The sequence below is a fragment of the Rhinopithecus roxellana genome, chromosome 1, assembly GCF_007565055.1.
Source record: "Rhinopithecus roxellana isolate Shanxi Qingling chromosome 1, ASM756505v1, whole genome shotgun sequence".
NCBI lineage: Eukaryota > Metazoa > Chordata > Mammalia > Primates > Cercopithecidae > Rhinopithecus > Rhinopithecus roxellana.
In genome coordinates, this window is record NC_044549.1 from 159,677,384 (window position 1) to 159,700,054 (window position 22,671).

At 37.8% G+C, this 22,671-nt stretch overlaps 1 protein-coding gene across 1 annotated transcript in view; it reads left to right on the plus strand.

Moving 5' to 3' along the window:
- The window catches only part of RBMS3 (RNA binding motif single stranded interacting protein 3), a 546,693-nt gene that overhangs the window by 260,526 nt on the left and 263,496 nt on the right, over window positions 1-22,671 (plus strand). The window contains exon 4 of the mRNA XM_030937919.1: window positions 1,890-2,047. Within this exon, the coding sequence (XP_030793779.1) occupies window positions 1,890-2,047 (158 nt within the window). The remainder of the gene's footprint in view (window positions 1-1,889; window positions 2,048-22,671) is intronic.

Consider the following 22,671-nt stretch of genomic DNA (forward strand, 5'->3'; position numbering starts at 1 on the left):
ATATGTCTGTGGCAGAGAAAGAGAGAGGGAGATTGACTTCACTCATTCAGTCTCTATATGTAAACTATTCCTAAATATTAAGACTCTAGTCATCTTTTCCAGATTATATGTTATTTTTGCTATTTCCCACAGTACTCAAAAACTTGAAAAGTAAACTAGGTTTAAAATGAAATGAATATTACATCATATTCACTCCAAGTTTTTATAAAAGTATCACAACCTATCTGAATATTTAGTTATTAAAAATACAGAAATTTAGTTGCACACAAAAATTACTTCTTGACCTGAAACAATATTTGGATTCTTGTTTATTGTACTTGTTTATTGTTTTTAAAACCATAAATATCTAATAATATGATCTCTTTTCACAAAAGATATTTTACTGTTACATAATACCATTTCTATAGACTTCAGGATTTCTTTTTCTAATTTAGTCTCTGGCTTATCCTTGAAACTAAAGTTTCTGTTTGGTTAAAATATAATAGTTCAATTAAGTATCTGGTACATTTTGATATTAATGACTAATCTGTCAAATTTTTGACTATTTTATTTGAGACATAAATACAACTAAGTTCTAAATTATTACTTCATTATATAAAATAGAGAAAATTGATACACACAGAAATAACTCTAGCAATTGTGGTTTTGTTTCCCATTCTATTAAGCAAAGCTTATTTAAGCATTATTGCTGCTGAAATAGGAGATGATAGACATCATAATCTTATTTGTATATAAATATTTAGGCTTGGTCTAGGACAGTAGTTCTCAAACTTAAGCCGTCATCAGGATCACCTGGAGGGCTTGTCAAAACACAGATTTCTTGGCCCACTCTCAGATTCTGCTTCAGTAGTTCTGTGGTGGGGCCTGAGAAATTGTGTTTCCAATAAGTTCCCAACTCTGTTTCCTTGGAGTTATGGTTGTGGACCACGTGTAACCCAATAAGTGAGGTTAAGGCTGATGTTGCATTTCTGGGACTATACTTTGAGACTCGTTGGTCTAGTGGAAGGCAGTAGACCAGAGCAATAAATCCAATGGACTTTGGTGATAGGCCCAGATTTCAGCCCTGACTTTGGCACTTATGAGCTGTGTAACTTGGATAAGTTAAGGATCCATTTTGTCATCCATAAAAAGGTAATTATATCTATTAAGAATATTGAATGAAATAATGTATGTTAAGTGTTTGGAACTATGCTTAGCATATTATGAACTCTCACTAAATGCAACATCAGTAACTAATTGTGATGGTAGTAAGAGTGGTAGTCATAGAAGTAGTGGTTAATAGTAATAAAAAAGAATATACACATTTGCCTTAGTTCAATTTGCATTAAAAGTTTTTTAGTAGGCCGGATGTAGTGGCTCACACCTGTAATCCTAGCATTTGGGAAGCCAAGGCGGGTGGATCATTTGAGGTCAGGAGTTAGAGACCAGCCTGGCTAACACAGTGAAACCCCGTCTCTACCAAAAATACAAAAAAAAAAATTAGCTGGGCATGGTGGCGGGCACCTGTAGTCCCAGCTACTTGGGATGCTGAGGCAGGAGAATGGCATAAACCCGGGAGGCAGAGCTTGCAGTGAGCCGAGATCATGCTACTGCACTCCAACTTGGGCGACAGAGCAAGACCCCACCTAAAAAAAAAAAAAAAAGAAAGAAAGTGTATTAGTCTTTCTAAGGAATGAGGGACAGAGAGCTTGGCTTTCAGTGGTCATTTTGTCTATGATAAACATTCTGCACGATACAGCAGTAAAAAGAAGTAATGCCCCTAGTGAAAGCACTTTCAAGAGCACTTTGGAGATTATTATCTACATTGCAGTTTAAACAAAAGTTTCTCCATTTGTACAATGTTTCTCAATACTCAGAACTTACCACATTTGTTTCTTTCCTTCCCTTAGCAACAAGAGCAAGACCCAACAAACCTATACATCTCAAATCTCCCCATTTCTATGGATGAGCAGGAACTTGAGAATATGCTGAAACCCTTTGGACATGTCATTTCCACAAGAATACTAAGAGACGCTAATGGAGTCAGCAGAGGTGTTGGCTTTGCCAGGTAAAATTCTTTCTTTATATGTAATCGATCTTTCCTCATTGTTCTTTTTAAATTCCATTCCTTTTTTAGTACTAGAGCCCAAAGCAATAGAATATGCACACACACACACACAAAATTAAAAGTAGCTTATCAAATCTGTCATCCCTCTGTATCTTTGCTTGGAGCTAAAGAATTTCAATGTAATTATAAACAAATTGTGCTTGTTAAAAATGTACGTAGAATGTGTTTATGTGTCCTGAGTCATAGTAACATACATACTCAGTTCCCAGTCCTCTCTGTGCCTATAGATCAACTAAATCAGATGCTGCCAATACCTGACAGAGATAATAAATGCCCAGTACCCCAAAGCAAAACAGCCCATGTGGTGAACAAAGCATCTAAATGTTTTTGCATCAATTTCCAAAAAAGGGTGCTAGCATTTCTCAGTAAAGAGAAAATAAAAGAAAGGAAACATTTAGAGAAACAGGAATTACTGAGAAGACCCAATAAACCCAGAAATACAAGGGAGGTCAAGAAGTCATTTGCATTTAAGAGACCCTGGCTATGTGTTTTTGATATTTTAGGCAGAACAGGGAAAAAAATGTATTCCTTTCATTGTAAGAAAAGGAAGAGTAATTTTCATTTTAACTTCGAAGGAATGTTTACAAAAGAGGATCTCAGCCAGGAATGGAGTTTAAATAGTTGTACCTGCTGTGCTTTCATGAAAAACAAAGCTAAAGAAACCACAGAGTGAAAGAAACTGCTCAAAGACAATGAAGAAAAATAAAAGTCTTGTCTCTATGGCTTGGTTTATGTGTGTCTCCCGCTGATTTAACATGGATGAATGGATGGATGTTAAGTGTTATGTGGAAGTCAGCCCATTGCAGACAAGTTTGTTCATCTAGGATAAACTCTGCTATCACTTGAAAAACCATTCCAAGGCCAGGAGCGATGGCTCACGCCTGTAATCCCAGCACTTTGGGAGGCAGAAACGGGCAGATCAAGAGGTCAGGAATTCAAGACCAGAAAAAAATGAAAAACCATTCCAAACTATCTTCCGTTAACTCACTTTAGAAGATAACAAATTGTCATGTATATGCTAACTAATCTCCAACTCTGTTTCCTTGGAGTTATGGTTGTGGACCACGTGTGAAAATTCTTCTTACTCTCCATAATGTATACATAGTAAACCAGTATACATATGCAAGGTACATGCTTGATGATTTGAATAGAAATAAACAGAATGAAGAAAATCTCCCTAACTTAAATATGTGCATGAGGTATTCAGGCTTTCAGGACATTGACACCTGTTGATTTTCATGGCCAAGGCAGAGCTTATGACACCAGTTGGATCTCTGAATTTAGCCAATGTAGTCATTCTTATATAGTGTACAACTGGCTATTGGAGGTCTGAGCAATATGGGAGTTCACTGAACCAGCTGCTGTATTTCACTTTACATACCATGCACATTCCTTTGGTTCTTCCCCCATCCCCTGCCCTCCAATAACTCTCCAATAAATTAGTTTCTCCTTCATTTGAACTCCTGCTGGGAAATAAATGCATTTCAAATTCATTAAGAGAACATATTTCCAAAAAGACCTACAGTGATTTTTTTTTTCTTTAAACAAAGGATGTGTTGGTACAAAGTATATTAGTTTCCTAGGTCTGACATAACAAAATGTCACAGAACAGTAGCTCATATAGCATAAATTTATTTTCTTACAATTCTGGAGGCTAGAAGTCAGAGATCAAGGTGTCTTTATAGCTGGCTTCTTGTGACACCTTTCTTCGTGGTTTGTAAATGGCTGTGTGCACCATCTGTCCTCACATGGCTTTCCTTCTGTGCATTCCTGTGTCTTAATCTCTTCTTATAAAAGCACCAAGTCATACTGCATTAGGGCCCACCCTAATGGCCTCATTTTAACTTAATTCCCCCTTTAAAGACCCTGTCTCCAAATACAGTCACATTGTGAAGTATTGGGAGTTAGGACTTCAACATATGAATTTTGTAGGGGACACAATTCAGTTCATAACACAAAGATTCAAACACAATGAGAGTTTGCTTAAAATGAAGCATACTTTTCTTAAGTACAGAGTCAAGTAATATATATTCTAAAAGGCAAAACTATAATGCTGGTATATGAGCTCATGAAAGAATAAAACTTACAAAGTTATTTTTCTTTAGGAACTGAGGAAGGATGGGAATTTTACATTTTATCTCTGTTGTGAATGCAGTCCCTCTCTCTCCTCCATTGCATTTTGCATATAGAAGCCACAGTGAGCACTTCAATATTCAAATCTCATCATGTCAGGGTCCTGCTTACAATCCTTCAACGTTTCACTTGCCAACCTCTCCAGCATCATTCTTGACACTGCACACCATCCTGACTTTGACTCTTTCTGTCTCATGTTCAGGGAAAAGTCGCCCTTCTTGCCTGGTTATACTTTGCATGGCTCTTCTCCTGACTTCTGCCTACTCATCTCTCAGGCATTGGATTAAACATCTTTTCTTCAAAGAATTTTTCACTGACTTCCAATCTTTGGCTTTAGACAAAGTTAGCTCTTGTTACAGCTCCTATAAAAGTTTTGATTTTTCTTTCAAATAAAATATATCACAATTACAATAAATTCATTGTTTAATCTCTGGCTTCACCAAATGGATTGTACATTTCCTTAAGTCAAGTTTTCTTTTTCATTGTTGGATGGATGACTGGATATGTGGCTAGTGAATTTCGTGATTACCATTCTGTGAAGTTTCAGAATAGCTAAATTCACTGGTCTTTTACAGCTTTGAGCTTCAAATATGAATTAGCAGTCACATTACAATTCTGAAATTTAGGTCTCTGTACTCTAAATAATGTCTTTTCCAATTTCGGAAAGTGGTATGTGCACTGAAAAGGCAAACATAGTTTCAAGACCAGTCACTGATTTCTTATGCCTAAGAAATAAAAATGAAGTGTGAGTCTGACTCTCTTTTGAAAGAAGCCGGGAAACCGACACAGAAAAAGTATTTCATTCTCCATGTATCTTAGACTTTAACGTTTGAGGATCAGAATCCCACATGATTAACCTAATTTAATGGGGTGAGAAAATATTGTTAGCTGTACCATAAATAGATCTGCCCAAATTCCTACTTTGCTATATAACATTTGCTGTGCATTTTCTCAAGCAATTATGGCTTTTGCCTTAACTAATTTGATCATTCACAACTTAATTCTTGCACAAATGTTTCTCCTTTTAAGAATATTATCCTGTCCCTTTTCCACTCGGCTTTTCTCATCTGAAATTTTCCCTCTGAACCACAAAACAGAGATGATTTCAGTCACCATTTCTTGATTCTTCCAAGAATAGTACATAGCAAGTGAGAGAAAGTATCGTATTACATAAAGATGTCTTGGGACAGTGGTTCTCAAAGTGTGGTTCCCAAATCAGCAGCTGCAGTGCTTCCTAAAAACTTGTTAGAAATGCGAATTTCCTGCCCCCAACCTACCGAATTAACAATCTGGTGGTGAGGGTGTTCAGCAGTGTGTAATCTGTGTACTAACAAGCACCTTAGATGACTCTAAAAGCACTCTAAAACTTGAGAAGCTTTGCCTTAGGGCATTAGTACTTGTTCTTAGGACCGTCTGAATGATCTGTGAAAACTCTGATTGCTGGGCTCACTCTTAAAGTTTCTGATTTAATTGGTTTGGGGTGAGACTCAATTATTTGCATTTCTAACAAGTTTCCAAATGATACTTACACTACAGATAAGGGAACCACCCTTTGAGAACTACTGCTTTAAAGTTATCTGTGATTTTTCCAGGTGGAGTTGATTACTGTTGATGCCTGATTTACATTGTTTTACTTTATCAAAATTACCAATAAGGAACTATCCCCCTTCCTGTTCCTCATGCCTTCTTCTTTATATCTGTCCAATACTTAGAATAGTGACACATAATTGAACTTGAGCAAATTTCTTATGATAAATAAATGAAATCACTTTAAGGTTTGGGGTTTTAAAAAAACATAGCAATATGCAGAAAGACATTTGATGATAATGATAAACCAATTGTAAGATAGAGTACTGGAATATTAGAAAAATCTTTGGTAGCACCAGCCCAACTAGTATTAGCTCACAAATTGTTTCTCCCTGTAGGAGTTTACAGTTCCACAGGCATTATTAAAAGAATATGCTGACTGTGGCCCGGGGTGGTGGCTCACGCCTGTAATCCCAGCATTTGGGAGGCCGAGGTGGGTGGATCACAAGGTCAGGAGATCCAGACCATCCTGGCTAACACGGCGAACCCCATCTCTACTAAAAATATAAAAAAATTAGCCGGACGTGGTGGCGGGCGCCTGTAGTCCCAGCTACTTCAGAGGCTGAGGCAGGAGAATAGCGTGAACCCAGGAGGCCGATCTTGCAGTTAGCCGAGATCGCGCCATTGCAGTCTACCTTGGGTGACAGAGCAGGACTCCGTCTCAGAAACAAACAAAAAACAAAACAAAACAAAACAAAACATGCTGACTGGGCACGGTGGCTCACACCCGTAATCCCAGCACTTCGGGAGGACAAGGTGGGCAGATCAAGAGGTCAGGAGTTTGAGGCCAGTCTGGCCAACATAGTGAGACCTCATCTCTACTAAAAATACAAAAAATTAGCCAGGCCTGGTGGCACATGCCTGTAATCCCAGCTACTCGGGAGGCTGAGGCATGAGAATTGCTTGAACCTGGGAGGTGGAGGTTGCAGTGAGCCAAGATCGCACCATTGCACTCCAGCCCGCAAGATAGTGCAAGACTCCGTCTCAGACAAAAAAAAAAAAAAAAAAGGAAGAATGTGCTCATTTAATTGGGAGAATACCCATCAATAATTGTGTCTAGTAAATTGTTGTACATATCTCTTGAATTTATGACTATCTCAATTCAGAAAACCTGAATAATTCTTTTAGTGGACTTCATTTTGAATGTTACTATTGGTGACTTCTAACCATCAGATGTGGTCCTTAATTCATGTACAAGGGATTCCAAAATTCCTTTGACTGGAAAGAATCCCCCCAATATTATTTTACTTGCAACTATACATTAATCTTCTTTGATAACCATCTCTTCAAAGTAAAAGGAGTATCTTCACTTTATATTTAAAATGCTGAACTTCAAAGCATTGATTTGAATGCCAGTAGGGCGCACAGACAGCACAATTACAGAGTTTTCAAAGTTCCAGAAGCACAAGATAGTGTCTGAAATTACAGACATTTTATTTTTATTTTGTGTGTGTGTGTGTGTGTGGTTTTTTTTTTTTTTTTTTTTTTTTTTTTTTACTCTCTTGTAACTTGAAACAATTTTGTAAGATCCACCCCCCTCCAGGCAGCATTTTATAGCCAAGTTATAAACCTCTAAAAACAGAAGTTTACGGTGGGAATGCTGTCAGTCGGCCCCACTTCTGCACAGCTAGTGAATGCCAACAGAGTACCTTGCCTGCGAGGGGAAGGATCAGAGCATAAATCATCAGAGTCTGGAGGGCCATGACCGTGCGTTCATGTTATCCATTTCCCACTCCCAGAAACATGAGACTGATTGTCCAGCAAAAATCACATTGAGAGGGTATTAGGAGAGGCCAGTAAAGAATGACCCAAAGTGGGGAAGCAATGGTTGGGAGGCAGGGGGAGGCGGGTGAGCATTCACCATTAATCCAGCTTCAACATCTGGGACATAGAACCTCTTTAAGCAATGCGTTTACTGTCCCCTGGTGAGCTAAAGAGCGTGAGAGACTGCAGAACAGAGAGACCTTTGTGTTTTGTAGTATTTTTGCCCTTCTTTAATACTCTTAATTTGATTCTCATGGAGCTTTGTTTGAACGATTTCTAACATATGGGCAGCCCTGTGTTCTACCTCTCCCTACTGAATGTGCAAGTTTTCTAAATAAATCATTTAAGTTTTTCTTTCTTTTCATTAAGTTAAAAAAAGCTGGTTATAGGCATACAAATACTAGCCTGCTTATTAAATATCAATCAGTATAAATAGCAGATCTTTTTTGCGTTTTCTACTAATAACTTTGAATATTGTTAAAATGTTATTTATTTACCTTCTACTGCCTGGTACTTCTTGTTCTCTATCTTCTTCCATCTGCTGAAATATAATGAGACCACAGAAACAGAATAATCATATGAAAATATGGGGATTTTTAAGAATATGTTAAATAACTATTTTCTTTGAAGGCAAATATATGACTCTTTATAATGCCCATCAAGTCTATCAAATTTTTTTTTAAACTGTTTGGAATTGTTTGGAATATTGTTTTGACTGTATCTGTCTTGAATCCATCACTGCAGTAACAATTTCTCGCTTGCTGTTTTGGCAATCCTTTTGCCATTATTATTTTAAACACATGGAACCGGGAAATCAAAAGCGACTAAGGAAAATCTCTAAAGTGTAAACTTAGTGATTAGTAATCTCCAAACGACAGCTGTGTTTGTACAGAAACAGGTTACAATTGTGTTTTCTGAGATTGAAGAGAATAAAGGTTGTATGTTTCATTCTTTTTGGTAATTTTAATTCTTCTTCTAATTGCCATCAGATGTGGTCTGCTGGAGAGTATACTCCTGGACCCCCTGCAGCTTCTTCATCTTTTTTCTTCTTTTGTGTGTCTCATCTTTTAACTTCGTTTGTTTCTTCTCCTTGCCTCTTTCTCTTACCATCAGAAAGTCAGAATCACAGCTGGAGAGTGTTAAACGTTCTACTTTCTTTTTCATACATGCAGAGCCCTGGGTTTCAAAACCCTAACCAACTAGTGATCCAACTAAACAAATACATTGCATCAAATAATTTGTTATTCTGAAATCTCTGAGGCTCCAGTCTAGTTGTATATATGCCTTTATAAAAATCTGATGAAGGGGATACAATATATACTTTATTGCTTTATTATTATAAAATAAAAATGACCACATACCAAATAATGCCCTCTGTGAAATGGGAAGAGAGTTCTGAAAAATCATTTACCTCCATAAAATGGAATGGAGGGAGCTTTGTTACCTTCAGATTAGAAATGGTGGCCATTCAGTATGCTTAGGGCTCATAAGATGTCTTTGACCTGTACCTGCTGTAAACACAAAGCATGACAAGGACTATTGGAGCATCCAGAAAAGTGGGGGCGTTGGAGGCAGCTAGTCTGCTTCTGGCCAATAGAAAAGTAAGATGTGGAAATATAGCCCAATATCGTTTGGACCACAAGTTTGAGTCTCTTTTATTTAGCATATTTTCTACACTCTCAGCTTTCTATGAATTGGGCTAATACATTTATTCTCTGTATCTCTATGGTTATAAACATGGTTCTACATGGGTCTGAAATAACTTAGCTTGCAATACGATACAATACAGTTATATTGTAACATAATATAATTATAATTATAAATTATATTAAAGTCATAATATTCTAAAGAACAGGATGATTCAACAAGTGACAGCAACTATATCAATAAGTTGACTGAGATTTGGCTCAATAAGATATATATATATGTAATAATTTCATTCTTTCTTTTAGTTTATCCAATAAATATGCTTGGTCACTATTATCCAATACTGGCTTGGTCAGTATTCCCGTAATTGTTACAGATGAAGTAATTCTGAGATGTACACACACAAAAAACAATATCTGCTTTTACAGACCAACATTCTACTGGCTTGGGAATGATGCAGGATTTTTCTCCTTAGTTCAACTAAATCTGGGTTCTTGTCTCATGACCAGGAAAAATTAGGCATGTGGATACATTGAAGGGTGAGAAGGTCAGAATTTATTAAGCGAAAGGAAAACTCTCAGCAAAGAGAGGGGTAGTATAGCCCTAGGTAGTATTGGAAAAGGCAACATTTGATTGGTTAAAAGGCATTATTCAGAAAGAATCAATCAGGAAAGAGCAGGCAAACAGGGGCAGAAGTTTTCCCTCTGAGTCACAGCTTTCAGTCAGAACCAGCAGTCACATCTTTCAGCCTTCAGGCTGTTTCAGGCTTGAATGTGAGGTTTCACTGGGTACCCTTCCCTATCTGTCTAGGTATTTGTCTGCCTTCTGCCTCTATCAGGGAGATGACAATAAGTATGTAATAAACAAATAATCAAACATCAGATAATGAAAGTATTACAAAAACACACCAAACATAGGCATGTAATAGAGAGTACGGGGCAATAGGAAGCAAGAGTTGAGAGTTATGTTCTGTTTTCAGAAGGAACGTTGAAACTAAAATATAAATCAGAAACAGCCAGTCAAGAAAATTTATTAGTGGGAGTAGGGAGGGAAGAGAACAATCCTGGCAAAGAGAAAAGGAAGTAGAAAATCTAAGGTGGGGCCAAGTTCGGCACGTTTGGGAAATAGAAAGGAAACAAAATTGTGAAACACGGAGTAAGGGAAAGAGATGTAATAGGTAATAGAATCAGCCTTAACTAATGAGATTCAGAAAATATGATTAAGTACAGGGTTTATTTGAGCTCAGAGCTTGAAGACGGCCACTCAAGAGCTTAGATTCAAGTTGCCCTGGATATACAGTCCAGTTAGCAGTAGTTACAAGTGGATCTTGAAAGGAAAAAAGAAGAGGCAGTTTTTCAGTTTTTAATAAGAATATACATTAAAGTAACATAAGCTATTGATTGGCTATACATGGTTCTTTGTATCACAGATTCCAAGAACATGGAGATAATGGTAGAGGCAGCTAATTAAGAACAAAAATGCCTTTAAAAAATTACCCTGGGCAGGGATGCTGTGAGGAGGGGCATGACCGAAAGTCTCATACTCTTGGCTTTCTGGGTAGAATAAATTTTGCATACCTCACAGAGCTCAGCCTGATCTGAGCTACTTTTATTTTCTCATTTCCCTCCATTTCATCAAGATGTTTTGAAGAAAGCATAGTAGATGAACTAAAAGCATTTTGACTCCTTAGTCCTGCATCATTAGGAAGGCTCATTCCCAAACTGTCCTGTCCCGCCCAAGTGGGTTTGTGGGGAAGAGGCAGGGGAGACAATACATCTCGGTAAGAAATTTTAAGTGTGCCTAAAGCTGAATTGGAATGGTATCACAGGTTGGCAAAAATGAGACTTTAGCCAAATCTCAGTCAACGTATTGGTATAGTTGCTCTCACTTGTTGAATCATCCTGGTCTTTAGAATATTATGACTTTAATTTTCTCAGAAGCAGTAAAATAATGAGAGATACATATTGCACATAAAGATTACAATCAAAAGAGAACATGTATTCCAGAATGAAAAAAGAAACCTGTTCCGCTAATGAGTCCACTAAAAACATCCTGAAGAAAATTAAACCCCTTTCCTTTAGAGACTTATAGCCAGGAAATAATTCTGGATTTAGTCTAAAATATAGGAAAATTATAAAAACTCAAAAACAATAGTCAGTGCTGGAATCTAATAGCAGGTGTGCTATAGTTTTCTTCTGAAACATAATTTTTCTCTCTCCAGTTCCCCATGTAAACCAAGGATAATTCTTAGTCTAATCAATTTATTTACAAAATAAGTTTTAGTAGTATACTTTGCCTGATTATTTGTATAAATTATAACAAAAATAATGAATGGCCATATAGGCTCCTTTAAGTTGGCTTTGCTAGAACTTTTTCATAAGGAATCTCAAATTACATTTCTGAAAGCCTCCGAAGGCTAGGGAAACAAGCCAAGGATTTGTCGTCTGGTTGTGCCTGTAATACCTGTATGAATTGGGTAAAATCCTCTCTTCTCGAGGTCCCAAAATATCTTGAGGTTCCTGGGCCTGTCAGAAAGTGATATTCTTTACTTATCATAAGGTCAGGAACCTTGTAAGAGAACCATGTAAAAATGTATAATGCCAGTCTTTTCAAGGGGCTTTTTATTGGGTTTATAAAGTCAACTACAATTCCTCAAAGCAATCTGGTCATATCTAAAAATATGCCATTCCAATAAAAGCTTTGGTAAAATTACCAGTGTTCAATGTGTCCTGTTACCAAAAAACAAATATATTGTTATTGAACTTATGCAAATAACTATATTGCCATAAAATGAGAATACTCGTTATGAGTTTCCATATTTTGAAGAAATCAGCTAAAGAGAAAGGTAAACATTTCGATTTTGCTTGCAAATGTATACTTTACCCAGTTGCTATAAGCTATGAATAGCTGAAAAGAAAATAAGACAGAATATAAAAGAGTCAGTAATGTTGCAAATAAAAAAGTCATAAAAATCATTTTAGTCCTCTAACAGTTCAGTAAATTGAAATAACTTTTGATTGATGTTGAGTTTGCAATCTTCATTAATATATCAGCGTTTTAATTAGAGTTCTGGAAGATTTTACTTAGTCCAAAGGTAAGATCGCTAAAGTTATCAGAAATCTTTATTCAAAAATTCTTGTTGGGGGTTCTTTTCCACGAATTTCCTTGAAGAAGAAGTAAATTTTGGACTATAGCTGATTATAAATAACTTTTTGAGAAGACTTAAAGTGAAACAATAATTGTTTGTGGATGACAAAAAGAGGATGTTTTTAGTGGATTCACCAGTGGAACAGGTTTCTTTTTTTCATTCTGCAATACATGTATACTAATGTAACTCAAACCTATTTTTCTAACTTTTATTTTAACTTCAGGGGCACATGTGCAGGTTCGTTATATAGGGAAACTTGTGTCATGGAGGTTTGTTGCACAGATTACTTCATTACCCATATATTAAGCCTAGTACCCATTAGTTATTTTTCTGATCCTCTCCTTCCTCCCACCTTCTACCTTCTGAAGGGCCCCAGTGTGTGCTGTTCCCCTGTATGTGTCCATATAAACAGTATTTCTTATTTGACAATGCTTCTTGTATGATTTTAACATACCAAATAAGCGTTATCTGTCTCTCCTGGACTTCCAGGAGTTCCTCTTTTATGTCCAAGTTAGTACAGATCAAAAGATAATTTTAGAATTTGAAATTTAATTTTTGGAAATATTCAAAGTATTAAAGGTTTAAAACACTCGATATTGAAGTTAAAAAATGTTTAAAACACATGATCAAAATAGGATCAGAAGTCAATGCATAATAATAGTCATTTATTTTGTGGAAATGATCATTCAAAGGTTTCAGAAAGCAAAATTTGTTATTATTTGATAGAGAAGAGTTTTAATACCCAATCAAGGGACCTAATGAAGACAACATGAGGGAAACTCTCCCTGCAACTTAATTATTTTACAGTTTACTCAAAAAGTAGACAAATCTTTTACTACCTCTTATTAATACTACACAAAATTCTTGTTCTAAGGAGAAAACCAAGTTTTACTTTTAGTGTATTGTCAATACTAAAGCTAATTTTAATAAAACACTATAACCAAATCCATCCAATCTCAATCAGTTTTGAACTCACAAGATAAGATTTCCATAAACCTTTTATAACTTTTTGTAATTTTCTATTAAAAAGGATCAGTATTCTGAGAAAACCCTGTGGCAACATAGGGGCACAGACTGTGGCCTTACACCAGGGTGCTTTTGATATTAATGCTCAATTTTTAGAAAAACATATACATAATTTCTTTCTAATTTTAGACAACTTGAACACACACAAAATTTCTTTCCCGAGATTAATCTTCTGCAAACCCTCTACAACTTGCTTAAAATGTTCTGCCACTACCTAAGCAAAAATTCTATGGATAAATACCTTGGTATTTTCCTGATCAGAAGACAGCTATTTTCACTAAACCAACAATATTAAACTAGTCTTATTTACCAAAGATTTACTCAAATCAAGTGAACTAAAAGGCACTTGAGCTAGTTTTGAGACAGGATAGTTCCCTTGGTACCTTTGTGGGACTCATGAAGGGGTGGCTCGGTTAGGCAGACCACAGCACTCAAACCCCTGGTGGGAGGGTTAGCAAACAGGTGAGCTGGTGCAGGAGCCAGGGCGAGTGCCTTTGGACGCCTGCAGGAAAAAACACTGTACAGGCCCATGGCAGCGCCTAGGGGTTGCCTACAACCCCGAGAGCCCCAGAGGATGTGTGTTACTATGTGGTCCTTTAGCTTTGTCATCCATGGGTGGCTTAAGTGTTTAATAGCTTAATTAGTATGACAGCCTCTTCGCCCTCACCTCGGTTCTTGTCCAGCATCCAGGAGGAGTGAGGTCACACAAACAATTTGGAGGGTGGTGAATGTGGAGGATTTTATTGTATGGTGGAAGTAGTTCTCAGCAGGAAGGGGAGCTGGAAGGGCAATAGAGTGGGAAGATAATCTTCCCCTGGAGTTGGGCCATCTGTGGCAGAACTCTTCTATGAAATTCTGCTGTCAAGCCATCCCTCTGAAGTCAAGCTGCTTCTCTCTGACATCCAGCTGGTTCCTCTTTTCTCCTTCTCTGCCAGTGGATCTTGGAGTTTTTATGGGTACAGGGTGGAGGGTGGGGCAGGCCAGGGTGGGAAAACAGGGATGTGAAGTTCTCATTTAGGGCCTTGGGTCCAGGCTTGAGGGTGGAGCCCTCTCCAGGGAACCACCCTCTTCTACCCAGTATTTCCCTGCCTCCTGTCTGTATGTAGTTTCTATTTTTCTGATAAAATACCTGATTTAACCACTTACATTTTCTTTAAGACAATTAATTGGAGGTTGTTCATATATGTTGGTAGTAAAATGTCACATACAAATGCCACATACAAACATATAGACATACAGGACATATAGAAGCAAATTTTGTATTAATAGCTTTATAAGGTTCTCCATTTGCCAGTTTGCAAATAGTTTCTTTCCCCTTTAGACTGTCAAGCCCTAAACAATTATTAGCTAGGCTATCATAAATTTACAATCCCAAAGACATGACTCTTTGGTGAAAATTTACATCCCAAAGGCACAGAACTTAGATCTAAACATTATTATTTACTGAGACAAAGAAGGGCATAAGTAAAGGCCTGGTCAAGATAAGATTACCAGTAAAAATATCTTAAGCCAAAGTAAGGTGTGTTTTATAAACTTTAAGGCACTGTTTTTCCTATCATAAAAGTTTCTAGTAGCTTAGGTACAGTAAGGGAGGTGCTTCTGCAAACAGAGATTTCCTTTATATATGTAAATGTATTTTACAAAGAGTTTCACAATGGCCAGCTAAATGCCAGAAAGTCATATTTTGGAGATCAATCTAGTTAGATAGGCGGTATTTTCAACTTAGCTTATGTATTGATTAGATTACTCACTTCAGGGTTGAGCCCTTTAGTGAATAGCAAAATGAAAGCATTTGCAGTTTGGGGGGCCTAATATTTACATATGTGAAAAGCAGGCAAAACTGAAAGGCAGTGTACCTAGATATTTAAAATTGAACGGTCCCACTTTTACACTGAATTCTGAGATGAGAATATTCTCTTTCTCAGAAGAGAGAAATGCCACAAGACCAGGCTATGCAATATTTCCACAATGCACCTCACTGCAAAGACATTCCCTCAAGACTGATAGGTGACCTAGTGCCCATCAGCACACTCTGTGATCAGAACACCCTCCCACAGGAGGAGTTTTATGCCTTGAGGGAAAGTGTTTCCTCCACCTTCAAGTGTTCAAACCTGTCTTTCTATCTAAACACCCGAAGAAATGAGTAGCCTCGTACATTTATAATCATTCACTGCAACTGATTTCAGCTACTTCAGAAACCACAGTTTTTGCCAGTGACTTGTCAGCCATTGCACACACAAAATTCAAGTTGTAATAGTGCAGAGTAACCCCTGGAACCCCAAAAGCTAAAGAGATCAGCTACCACTTCTAACAGCTCTTGAAAATCTTTATTATTAGACTCAGTTATGGAAGTACGATTGCCCATAATTATACTTTTTCTTGAATGATCAAAAAGACCCAGTTAGAGGAACTTTAGTCACCCAAGAAGAATGTTTAGATTTGTCAATATAACTGAACTGTGGAATCTCACCAGTTTTAAAGATTGCAAATGTTTCACTTAAGCCATAAGATTACACTTTTTCTTTTCAGAGAGAAACTATTTTTTCCCTGACCAAAATTTTAAATGAGATAAAAGATTGAAAAACTCCTTTTTTTTTTTTTTTTTTTTTTTTTTTTTTTTGAGACAGAGTCTCACACTGTCACCCAGGCTAGAGTACAGTGGCATCATCTTGACTGACTGCAACTTCTGCTTCCCAGGTTCAAGGGATTCTCTTGGCTTAGCCTCCTGAGTAGCTGAGATTATAGGTGCCCACCACCATGCCTGTCTAATTTTTGTATTTTCAGTAGAGACAGGATTTCACCATGTTGACCAGGCTGGTCTGAACTCATGACTTCAAGTGATCCTCTTGCGTTAGCCTCCCAAAGTGCTGGGATTAGAGGTGAGAGCCACCGTGCCTAGCCAAAAGATGGAAAAACTCTAAGAATTAATTCAAAATAACACTAGTTCAAAAAGAAAAAGTGAAAGTCACAAATCTGCAATCAGCAGAAACTCTAGAGAATAACAAATGGAACTCCTACCTTACAGTGGAGCTTCAATTCCAACCACGTTGAGGCAGGAATGTGTGTGGTTTCAATAAGTGAATTGGTCTGAATCTTCAACCAAGAATGGAACATTGAAATCTGAGGAGGGCTTACCCTGTTGACTGACCTCCGTTGACTCCAGTGAGGTTAGATGAATGAAAGTTAGGCTCATACCAGGGCTCCAGCTGTCAGCAAATTGAAGGAGATCACTGAAAGTCTGCTTCAGGTTCCACCTGAGTCACCAAAATGTCCACCTTACATAACATAAGTACAGATCTTATTTGAGCTCAAAGTTTGAAGATTGCCACCCAGGAACCTAGATTCATGTTGCCCTGAATATACAATCCAATTGGCAATAGTTACAAGTGGGTCTTCAAAAAAGAAGAGAAGTTGTTTATCAAGACTTTACATTAAAATAACATAAGCTATTCATTGGCTATTCCTTGTTCTTTGTGTCACGAATTCTAGGAATATGAAGACAAAGAGTGAGAAAGCTGGTCAGGAACAAAAATGCCTTTAAACAATTGTCCCCAGGCATGGGTACTCAAGGAAGAGAGCCATGACTGAAGTCCTGTACTTATGTCTCTCTGGGTCTGATAAATGTTGCATATCTCACGTTGTTCAGCCTGCTCTGCGCTATTTTTCTTTTCTCAATAATATCTAGGAATGAAATATGGCTGTAGCTAGGAGATTGATTAAAAGTGGTAATGTATTCCAGAGTCATTTATGGCATGACTTTTCTAGAGCTATACTTAATTTTCACTAATTTTCTGCCATTTCTTTATGAAAATTCCTTCTAGAAATATTAGTCTGGCTAAAAAAAATATATTTAGATAATTATGCATCTATATGAGTACACAGATGAGTGTCCCTACTGGGGTAATCAGGTAATCCAAGTGAAAGAAGTAGTTTCTAGATGGAGTATAAGGCAAGCTTTATTTCTTATATGCTTCTTGAAACACACAGTCTTTGGGATAATTCTTTTACTCCTATGCTGTTGATAGCTTTATGGTGTAGGCATCAAGATGCTGAATGGAGGCAGAGTTTCACTCCATATGATTCTACTGAAGAAAATTAAAGAGTATTTACAAAATATTTACAGAAGCAGTGTTAAGGGAACTGGCAAAGAGATGTTGATGTTCCCAGAGAGGAGCAACAGAGGGAAACCCTTACCACTCTGAGAGCTCAAGGAGTAACCAGATGTGGCTGGGCACAGTGGCTCACGCCTGTAATCCCAAGCACTCTGGGAGGCCGAGGTGGTGGATCACAAGGTAAAGAGTTCAAGACCAGCCTGGCCAAGAGAGTGAAACCCCCATCTCTACTAAAAGTACAAAAATTGGCCAGGCGTGGTGGCAGGTGCCTATAATCCCAGCTACTTGGGAGGCTGAGGCAGAGAATTGCTTGAACCCGGGAGGTGGAGGTTGCAGTGAGTCAAGATCGGGCCAGTGTATTCCAATCTGGGTGACAAAGTGAGACTTCGTCTCAAAAAAAAAAGGAGTAACCAGAGCGGTGTTTCCAAAGTTCAGTGAGAGCTAGAGCCTCAGAGGAGGGCTTGCTTGGAAGGACTGTAGACAGGGAGGGATGCAACACCTACTAGACAGAAGTGCCAAAACAGGGAGAGAAAGAGGGAAAATCACTCAGATTTCTCTCTACTCTTGCCTTTTGAAGTTCTTTCAAGCTTCCATAGGCAGAACCCAATGGAAAACCAGTAAACAAAAGAGCTAAGATTACACAGTTGAGAGAAGGGTCACTTTCTTGGGGCATAGAGCAGGACAGAGAGGACATCTAGGAAAGGGTGAACAGAAATACACCACTATCCCTGTATAAATTAAGTTAAATACTTTTTCTTTTCTCTTAACTATTAAAAATAAACAATGCAAGTTCAGTGACAAACAGCACCTACTATTTTGCCTTAGGATGGGCAATTGATACAGATTGGTAGGAATAATAGCAAAGCGGCTTCGTTTAAATAACAAAACTGCTCTTTTACTCTATTCCATGGTTGCTGTGATGTCTTTTTTTCTGACACCAAATGTGTGGGTTTTTCTGACATCAAATACCTTATTTCTGCACATCAATTCTCCAATTCTCTGACATCAATTGGATGTCCTACAATTTAACTCAGTTTTGACACAAACTACCTGATCATCATCAGACTCCACAGATGTAAGGACTCAGTTCCACACCAGCTGCAAATGGAGTGCCCAGGTATATTAGTCCATTCTCATACTGCTATGAAGAAATACCTGAGACTGAGTAATTTATAAAGAAAAAGAGGCTTCATGGACACACAGTTCCACATGGCTGCTGAGGCCTCACAATCATAGCAGAAGGTGAAGGGGGAGCAAAGGCATGTCTTACATGGCGGCAGGCAAGAGTGTGTGTGCAGGGGAACTGTTCTTTATAAAACCATCAGATCTCATGAGACTTACTATCCTGAGAACAGCACAGAAAAAAAACACCCCCATGATTCAATTACCTCCTACCAGGTCCCTCCCATGGGACATGAGAATTGTAGGAGCTACAACTCAAGATGAGATTTGGATGGGGACACAGCAAAACCATATCACCAAGCTACCCACATTTCTTCCCAGCAACTGCAAAATGTGGGAGTACCCACAACTCCCCAGTTCAGGTTTAGTAACTCACTAAAATGACTCTCAAAGCATTTTATATTTACCAGTTTATTATAAAGGATACAACTCAAATGAAAGAAATGCATATGGCGAAGTATCAGGGAAGGGGTGTGTGGCTTCTGTGGTCTCTCTGAGCTCACTACCCTCCTGGCATATATCAACGTCTTCACCAACCTGAAAATTTCCTGAACCTTGTTGTTTATATAGGTTTCATTAGGTGAAACCTCTAGGTTTGATTGATTAAATCATTGGCCCTTGGTGTTTGAGCTCAATCTCCAGCCCCTCTCCATTTCTCAGAAGTCAGAGAGGGTGGGGCTGAAAGTTCCAACCCACTAATCAGGTCTTAGTCTTTCTGGTGACCGGTCCCCATCCTGAAGCTACCCGAGTGAGCTCATTAGCATAAACTCAGATGGGGTTAAAAATAGTCTATTCTGAATAACACAACATACCCCTATCACTCAGGAAATTCCAATGGTTTTAGAAGCTGTGTGTCAGCAACCTGAGAAAAAGACTAAACATATTTTGTATTATGTCATAGTTGCCATGCAGAAAGCATGGGTTAAACTGTCCCATCTATTAAAAGGAATCATAAATTTCAATTTTCATGTGAAATCTCTGAAGTTTCAAATGTTGACAATCATTTCAAAATTTCCAAAATCTCTTTGCAGTCCAAATGGAACATATCTGTAGACTGGGTTTGGCCCGTGGTTTCCAGTTTCACATGCCTGACACAGAACTGCGTAACAGGAGTTTTCAACCCTGGCTGCACACTGAAATCACCTGGGTAGCTTTGAAATCTTTGTACCTGGGCCTCATGCCAAAACAATTAAGTCAGAATCTCCTGGGCTGGGCCCCAGAGATTGGTATTTTTAAAAGTAGGTTTCTGATAATTTTAATGTACACTGATTTTAAAAGTAAGCTTCTTATTTTGGAATAAGTTTACCTTCATATGAAAGTGTAATGATAATATAGATTTTCTGTATACTGCACACCCAGTTTTCCCCATTAACACCTTAAATTACCATGGTACATTTGTCAAAATTAAGAAACTGACATTGGCATATTACTATTAACTAAATTCCAGACTCTATTTGGATTTTGCCAACTTTTTCTTTAACATTCTCTTTCTGTTCCAGGATCCAATCCAGTTACCATATTGCATTTAGTTGTCCTGTCTCATCAGCCTACCCTGATCTGTGATAATTTCTTAGACTTTGTCTGTTTGAATAGTACTGGCCAGGTATCCTGAATGTCTCTAGATCTGAGTTTGTCAGCTATTTTCCTCATGATAGGACCCTTATTTTATATGGGTTTTGGGGGAGAATACCACAGAGGTGAAACACCCTTTACATCTCATATCAGGTTATATTCCATTTTTGAAAACAACTTCTTGAAGTAATAGTGGCTGGGTAGAGTGGAGCTAGCAGGACCCATCCTACTCTTGAACAGATTGAAGTACATCAGTTAGTAGAGAAAATCAGGAGGGATGACATGAGGTCAGCAAGGGAGCTGCATCTCTTCCAAATAGTCTCAATTGAGAGTCCTGAGACAAAAGTTCTATTCCAGGTTCATCCACTGACTAGTTTTTAGAGAAGCCAATCACAGTCTTCTAGTGTTACTTTCTTCATCTGTACAATGTAGAAGTTGATATCTGAGGCCATTTCCAGTCTTGAAATTATGTGATTCTCAAGCTCTGGAATGTGTTTTCATTAGTCAAATATTGTCATCCACAGTTTCATTTCCTAAGAGGAATGTGTTGTAATGCTGAGCAAGATATCTCAAAATGTCTGGTTTCTACAAAAGGGCATATAAGGGAGACCTCTCAGCTTCACTGTTTGGTACTGAAGCCACTTGTATCCTAAGAATGTCAGGTGCCTGGCAGGAAGAAAACAAATTGCAAAAACTGAGAAGAAAATTCATCACATTCATTCATCTTTGTTTCTAGGACTCACCATTTTATTCCTTCCATTACAATGGATTAAGAAGGAAATGACATAATTTGTTTTTGAAATGTCAGAAGGAGTGCACAGTTTAGTACTTTAAAAAATATTTTAATGTTGACCCTGTGCATACGTAAATCTTACCAGAAATGAGGATGACTGACTTACAAAGTCAGATACTCTAAGTTGCCAATAATTTGTACAGAGCCTGAGATTGCAAAACCACAAACATTTCACAATACTGGAAACCTCTAATTAACCATAATAAATGACAGGATGGATTTGTTTTAAACACATGGTTAATAATGCTTATTGCTTTAAGACCAAAAACTGTGTGATTCTTTATGGAGGTGACAGAGGTAGGCTGCAAATGGTTTTGCAAAGTATATTTCTACCTCTGCATATTTAGTCTGACCCAGAACATTCTACTAATATTGTATCAGCCTCTTATCTGATGTAATTTGCCTGTGGGAATTGTATTGGCTGTTAAACTAGCTCCTCTTAGTAGCTGTTAAAAAAAAAAAAAAAAAAAAAAAAAAAAAAAAAAAAAAAAAGGAAGAAGCAGCACAATTCTGTGGTGTGTTTCAAATGACTGAAGTCAGGTTCCTAGGTACTGAGACAAGAAAGAATGTCAAACAGGACCTTTAAAGTGTATTTATATTTAAACATCAGACCTAATAGAAAACCCTGAAGCTTTATACAATGATTAGAGCCTTGTAAGAACCTAATTAATGTATTGTCAGGTGAATGGTTGGCCTGGCACTCGAGCTGTTCTGAGGGACGCAAGAGGTTTCAGGTACCACCTAGGAAGAATAGATGCAGTTGTAGTGATTCAGTGGCCCATCTGAAAGGGACCTATAAAGGCAGCTGTGTCTGGCGTGCTGTCTTTTCAGACTCACTTGATAATGCTAGTGTCAGTTTCAACTGAAGCGTGTGCCAGATTCCAGATAGCTTGAGCTGGCATTTCAGAGAGGTTAATTATGAAACTTGAGAAGAAAATGGGCACATTCTTCCTAAGATGGCCATTCAAATATAGTCTCTTTCCTGCCCCCCCAGAGCTTTCTTGGTCTCAGTCTCACTTTTGTTCTGCTTCCACATAAAATGCATGAGGAACACTGGGACTTTTCCCCTTGGCAGCTCCTATATTGCCATCTTTGCTGGGACTGCTTTGCCTTGTTAAAATGTGCCCCGTGTATTAAAATGGAATTGTCACTGCTGGGTGGTGCAGCATAACATGGTTTGACACTAAGCGCCGGCAGCTACAGAAAACAGACTTTTATTGCATTTATTCTTTCAGAGACGGGAGTCTCTAAAGGCTCACAGCAGACATTCACTTAGTTAAATCTGAATGAACCCAAAGTGAACAATCTATGCTGCTGTCTTTGTGTTCATAGAAACAGCCTCCATCCAGCTTGATATGACTGTAAAACAGTGTTAAGAAAAGACGATCATACTTAGAATACAGAAGGGAGGACTTGAGGCTTTCAAACAAGAACAAAAATATTTCAAGTGGGTGGAGTGGGTTAGCCACTCGATTTTCTTTTTTAGCTTCCTCTCTATTCCCTAAAATGTATTATGTAGAATAAACACACACACACACCCCTAGTATTAGTCTTCATTTATAATTCCATGCCATTTTAAGACAAAGAGAAGGGATTTGAT